The sequence below is a fragment of the Sciurus vulgaris genome (assembly GCF_902686455.1).
Source record: "Sciurus vulgaris genome assembly, contig: HiC_scaffold_265_arrow_ctg1, whole genome shotgun sequence".
Classification (NCBI taxonomy): domain Eukaryota; kingdom Metazoa; phylum Chordata; class Mammalia; order Rodentia; family Sciuridae; genus Sciurus; species Sciurus vulgaris.
The window spans coordinates 1,608,709-1,615,679 of record NW_027632789.1 but is presented as its reverse complement, the minus strand read 5'-3'; the positions used below and the strand labels follow the sequence as shown (position 1 = coordinate 1,615,679).

At 37.8% G+C, this 6,971-nt stretch overlaps 1 protein-coding gene across 1 annotated transcript; it reads left to right on the top strand.

Annotated features, from left to right (window-relative positions):
- The first annotated feature begins 2,292 nt into the window (after nucleotides 1-2,292).
- Nucleotides 2,293-3,812, top strand: LOC306652538 (ubiquitin-conjugating enzyme E2 Q1-like). The gene is given in 2 exon segments (XM_079125375.1): nucleotides 2,293-2,469; nucleotides 2,472-3,812. Coding segments are annotated over 2 exon segments (1,254 nt in total). The 5' UTR covers nucleotides 2,293-2,375; the 3' UTR covers nucleotides 3,632-3,812.
- Nucleotides 3,813-6,971: the final 3,159 nt, after the last annotated feature.

Genomic DNA, 6,971 nt, shown 5'->3' with positions numbered 1-6,971 from the left:
GAAGGTTATTTTATTCCACTGAAGGGAATTGCACAGCAGCAAGACACAATGATTGTAAATATTAATGGTCCAAACAATGGAGCATCTGTATACATCAAAAAATCCTTCTCAATTTCATAAATCAACTAGACCACAGTTCAATTATACTGGGTGACTTTAACATATTTCTCTCACTACTGGACAGATATTCTAAACAAAAACTAAAGAAATTAAAGAATTAAATAATACAATCAATAATTTGGACAAAACTTACATATATAGAATATTTCATCCATCAACCAGTGAATACACCTTTTTCTTGGAAGCACATCGATTCTTCTCTAAGGTATAGATCATAAATTACACCACAAAGCAACTCTTAGTAAATACAAAAAAATGGAGCTAATACCTTGCATTCTATGAGAGCACAATGGACTCAAATTAGTAATCAAAGATAAAAAAATGGAAGCTACTCTAACCAATGGATATTAAATAATACACTGTTAAATGATGAATAGATAGTAGAAAAAAATCAAGAATGAAATGGAAAGACACTTAGAGTTAAATGAGAATACCGAAACAAAGTACCAAAATGTGTGGGACATTATGAAGGCAGAGAAAAGTTCATTGCATTCAGCTCATTTATTAAAATAATAAAAAGTCTACAAATAAATGACCTAACATTACATCTCAAAACCCCAGAGAAAGAAAGACACACCAACACCAAAAAAGAGTATAAGGGAGGAAATAATTAAAATAAGAACTGAAATCAATGAAACTGAAACAAAAAAAAAATTGAGAAAACATAAGGTTGGTTTTTGAAAAAAAATCAAAAAATTGATAAACCCCTAGACACACTAACAAAGAGAAAAAGAGAAAACACAAATTAAAACTTACATGATGAAGAAGGAAATATCACAACAGATACAACTGAAATACAGAAGATAAGTTGAAACTATAATAAAAATTTCTACTCCAATAAAATAGAAAATATTGAAGATATTGACAAATTTGGAGATACATGGCCTACCTAAACTGAATCAGGAGGTCGTACAAGATATAAACTGAAAAATTTCAAGTAATTAAATATAAAACAACATTAAAAGCCTACTAATTAAGAAAAGCCCAGGACCAGATGGATTCTCAGCTGAGTTCTACAGGACCTTCAAGAATTAACACCATTGCTGCTCAATATTTCCATGGAATATACAAGAAGGGAACCCTTCTAAACTCATTCTATGAGGCTAATATCATCTTGATTCTAAAACCGGACAAAGACAAATTAAGGAAAGAATATTTCAGACCAATATCACTGATGAACATACATACAAAAATTCTCAATAAAATTCTGGCAACTTGCATACAAAAAAAAAATGTTAAAAGGATAGTGCACGACAATCTAGTGGGGTTAATCCCAGGGATGTAGGGTTGGTACACTGTATGGAAATCAATAAATGTAATTCATCAGATCAATATCCTTAAAAACAAGAACCATAGAATCATTTTAATAGATGCAGAAAAAGCATTTGACAAAATACAGCACCCTTTTATGTTCAAAACACTGGAAAAACTAGGGATGGTAGGAACATACCTCAACATCATAAAAGTCATATTGCTAAAACAAAGAGCAACATGATTCTAAATGGAGAAAAATTGAAAGCATTCCCTCTTAAAACTGGAAAAAGACAAGGATGCCCTCTTTCACCACTTTTATTCAACATTGTCCTTGAAACTCTAGCCAGAGCAATTACACAGAAAGAAATTAAAGAGATATATATATATACATATATGTGTATATATATACATGTGTGTGTGTGTGTGCGTGTGTGTGTAAAAGAATTCAAAGTATGACTCTGATGATGATATGATTCTATATTAGGAAGATTCAAAACATTCCACCAATATCTTATAGAAGGAGTAAATGAATTCAGCAAAGTAGCAGAATATAAAATAAATATCCAGAAATCAAACACAGTTCTAAACATCAGTAATAAATCCACTGAAAAAGAAATAAAGAACACTACCCCATTCACAATCACCTTTAAAAAAAAATAAAAAAAACCTATCCATTGCGAAAAAAAATCTTTGCTACCTGCTCCTCAGATAGGGTGTTAATTTCCAGGATAAGCAATAATTGTAAAAACTTAATGCCAAAAATAAACCCAATCAGTAAATGGGCAAAGGAATTGAGGAGACACTTTATAGAAGCGGAAATACAAATGAGGAACAAATAAATAAAAAAAAATTTCAACATGTCTAGCAATCAGAATAATGCAAATTAAAACTGTACTGAGGCGGACCGCGGCGGCGGCGGCGGCGGCGGCGGCGGCGGCGGAGCCCGGAGCGGAGGCCGGAGGCTCCCGGCCTGCCGGCCCCGGAGCGGAGCGGAGCGGAGGATGCAGCAGCCGCAGCCGCAGGGGCAGCAGCAGCCGGGGCCGGGGCAGCAGCTGGGGGGCCAGGGGGCGGCGCCGGGGGCCGGGGGCGGCCCAGGGGGGGGCCCTGCCTGAGGCGGGAGCTGAAGCTGCTAGAGTCCATCTTCCACCGCGGCCACGAGCGCTTCCGCATTGCCAGCGCCTGCCTGGACGAGCTGAGCTGCGAGTTCCTGCTGGCTGGGGCCGGAGGGGCCGGGGCGGGGGCCGCGCCCGGACCGCATCTCCCCCCACGGGGGTCGGTGCCTGGGGATCCCGTCCGCATCCACTGCAACATCACGGAGTCATACCCTGCTGTACCCCCTATCTGGTCGGTGGAATCTGATGACCCTAACTTGGCTGCTGTCTTGGAGAGGCTGGTGGACATAAAGAAAGGGAATACTCTGCTCTTGCAGCATCTGAAGAGGATCATCTCTGACCTGTGTAAACTCTACAACCTCCCTCAGCATCCTGATGTGGAGATGCTGGATCAGCCCTTGCCAGCAGAGCAGTGCACACAGGAAGAAGTATCTTCAGAAGATGAAGATGAGGAGATGCCTGAGGACACAGAAGACTTAGATCACTATGAAATGAAAGAGGAAGAGCCAGCTGAGGGCAAGAAATCTGAAGATGATGGCATTGGAAAAGAAAACTTGGCCATCCTAGAGAAAATTAAAAAGAACCAGAGGCAAGATTACTTAAATGGTGCAGTGTCTGGCTCGGTGCAGGCCACTGACCGGCTGATGAAGGAGCTCAGGGATATATACCGATCACAGAGTTTCAAAGGCGGAAACTATGCAGTTGAACTTGTGAATGACAGTCTATATGATTGGAATGTCAAACTCCTCAAAGTTGACCAAGACAGCGCTTTGCACAATGATCTCCAAATCCTCAAAGAGAAGGAAGGAGCTGATTTCATCCTACTGAACTTCTCCTTTACGGATAACTTTCCCTTTGACCCACCGTTCGTCAGGGTTGTGTCTCCAGTCCTCTCCGGAGGGTATGTTCTGGGCGGAGGTGCCATCTGCATGGAACTTCTCACCAAGCAGGGCTGGAGCAGTGCCTACTCCATAGAGTCAGTGATCATGCAGATCAGTGCCACACTGGTGAAGGGGAAAGCACGAGTACAGTTTGGAGCCAACAAATCTCAATACAGTCTGACGAGAGCACAGCAGTCCTACAAGTCCTTGGTGCAGATCCACGAAAAAAACGGCTGGTACACACCCCCAAAGGAAGATGGCTAACCCCGGAGTGTCATCCCCTTCCTCCTTCCCCAGGCACCACTGGACCAATTACCTTTGAATGCTGTATTTGGATCTCACGCTGCCTCTGTGGTTCCCTCCCTCATTTTTCCTGGACGTGATAGCTCTGCCTATTGCAGGACAATGATGGCTATTCTAAACGCTAAGGAAAAACAAACAAACAGAACTGTTTCAAGTACACAAGACTGACTACAGACCAACCAACCACCTTGCTGGAACCCTTGCTAGCAGGCATTCTTATAAAGAAACTCTCGAGCCTCCTTATATTGCTGGAAACTCAGCTGTGCTCCAGACTAGAGCCTCCTTACCTATGCTATGGATTTTTAATTTATTTTCTCTTATTTCATGTACACTGCTTTTTTTGGTTACAGTGTATGATGGATGTGTATGAAAAAAAAATGTATCTTTGGGAAAACAATTACAGTTTGTTAATTTGAAAAAAAAAAAACTGTACTGAGACTTCACATCACTTATAATGGCAACTTTCAAGAATACAAGTAACAATCAATTTGTGACCACACAGGAAAAAATGTTCACTCATACATTGCTGGTGGGACTGCAAAATGGTGCAACTGCCCTGAAAATAAGTATGGATATTCTAAAAAACTAAGAATGGATCCACCATTCTGTTATCCTAATCCTTGGTATATACCCAAAGGGTTCATGTGTGTGTGTGTGTGTGTGTGTGAGTGTGTGTGTGTGTGTATCACAGTGAACTGCTTCATCAGTTACAACCACAAAGTGGGGTCCTAATTAAAGTAGAATATATTGCATGCTTGTACAATTATATCAAAGTGGATTTTACTGCCATAGCCAAAAAAAAAAATAAATGAATGAATAAGTAAATAAATAAATGATAAAATAATAAATGGCATGGACCAATAAATACAAGAAAGACCAAGAGAATAGAGAAAAGCCAACAAGGGAACGAGGAGAAAATTTAATTGGGGAAAACCAGGAATAGAATTGGAGAAAATTATATTCTGTGCTTCTATAATTATGTCAAAATAAACCCTATTTTTATTTGTATTTGTAATTTTAATGTGCTAATCAAAATTTTTTAAAACTAACCAGAATTCAACTGTGGGAGCTTATCTTCATAAACATAAAATTCAAGTTGAATGTGGAGGAGAGAAAAAAGACTGGAGGAAATTAGAGAAAGGAAAAAATGTGAGAGCTCAGTATTTTATACTTAAGGGAATCTGGGGTTCTACAAAGAAGAACTTAATGAGAAAAGGTCCATGATTTTAATTGAATTTTCCAATACAATATGGCTGGAGATAGAGGGGAGAGGGCAGTTACAACCCTTTTCCCAATAAAATTAGAAGACTGTATCAATGGGGTGAATACTTTTGTAAATTGCCCACCAATATTGCATTTGTTTCAGAAAAAAAAGGTGTTTTGCTGTGAAAATAAAGATATGAATATCACAATTATGTATGCATGGCAGAAGGTTTATTTAAAGGAAGATTTTCTTAATACTAAGACTTAAAATCATGAAAAACATTAATGAAAATCAGTGTCAATAATTTGACTGTTTTCTTCCTTTGGATATGTACATAAAATTTTACCATAAAGAAGATTACTATGCAGTGAATTTAAATAGAGTATGATACATTTTCATTAATACTACAAGAATTATTTTGCAGGGGCTGGGGGTATAGCTCAGTTGGTAGAGCACTTGCCTTGTAAGTACAAAAGAGTTATTTTACACACACATGAAGAATTTTTGAATTTCCTTTGGCATTCAGTTGATGTCAGTCATTGATATTGTAAGGGAAGTGTCCCTCCATCAACTCTGAAAGCTTATGCATTTTTTTTCTTCTTCAGTGCTTAGGCCCAAGTTTACTCATTGGTAAAAGGCAATGCCATTCTTCACAGGATCCCACAGTTGGTTCAGACTGAGAAAGACAGATATAGAAATTCAGCTTTAATACTCATGCTTCTGCATTTTTTTTCCTTATACCATCTTCCTTTTGCACTCAAAGATTAAAACTTCAGCATGGGTTACAGTAAATTATGGTGACTTTATACTGAACATCAATATTAATACACTAGAAACTACATTATAGGGTTAGTAAGAGAAAACAATTTCACACAATTTATATCAGATTAGTGCACTAAGGAGAGACATCTGTAGAAATTATGTTAGTTCTCACATACTAATCAGCATCAGTATCCAGGCAGGCAATTACAACCTTCTGAAACCCAGAGCTGACCACTTTTATCCATTGGGTCCATGTGAGGGAATACACAGTGGAGTGTATTAGGAACCAGGACAGCACTGAATCACCTACAGTATTGCCTGTGTCTTTGACCTGGGGGATAGGAGCCAAAACAAGAAGGAACACTACTCCTACTGTATTGCTAATTGCTGCTGGTTATAGAGAAGTCAAACCTATTGCTGATTTGTAAAACATTCTACTAAAACTCTGTACTTAAAGAAAAAAAAAAAAAACACTCACTGAAAACTTTGAAAGAAAAAAATGTTTCATCCTGGAACTTTGGATCTTTGTGTTTGTATAAAAATGTGTGCTCGTGAAATGAAAATTTTTGCTGAAAGAAGTTTCCCTGAAAGAGAAAAAGCAAACTAACCATTTGTTTTCTGGGACACAGCAAGGTAGTTTGGTTTTAGTATGAACTTGTACTGTATATTTTGAGGTACATGTTCCATGAGAAAAGGGCCTAGCAGGTTGGAAGTCATAGCACAGTCCTTTCATCACTGTGTGAAGAGTGCAGTGCCTTGAAGGTAGCTCATTTCCCTTCCCTGGGGATATATCCATGCCCTAAAAAAAGAGAATATACATAGACTTTGGGCTGAAAATTGCCATGACCATTTTTGTTACAAGATGAAATGTACTGCAGTTTTCCCCTTGGACTTTTGCTGTAAAGAATATTTTGATGCCTGAATTACCCCCAGATATACTCTTACAGTTAGAGACAATTGCATAAAGTGTATTTTTGTGGGGAGTGGGGAAAGTGGAAAAGATAAAGAAATATTTAAGAATCTGGTTTTTGTTTTAATTATTTTGCACATCATTTTGAATTCCAAAAAAGTTCACAGATAAATTAAAATTGACAGGTGAATATAGCGGATACAAACTTAATGAATAAAAATCAAATACACTTCTATAATCAACAAAAACAAATTAAAATTTGAAAAAAATGATCTTTTATAATATCATAAAAAAAGTCTGTGACTAGATCTAACCAAATGTATCTGAGATCCTTTTGCAGAAAACTTTAAATTATATCGAACAGGAATTTAGATCCCAATAAAGATATACACTATGTTTCAGCGTTAGGAGAGTTAGTATTTAAA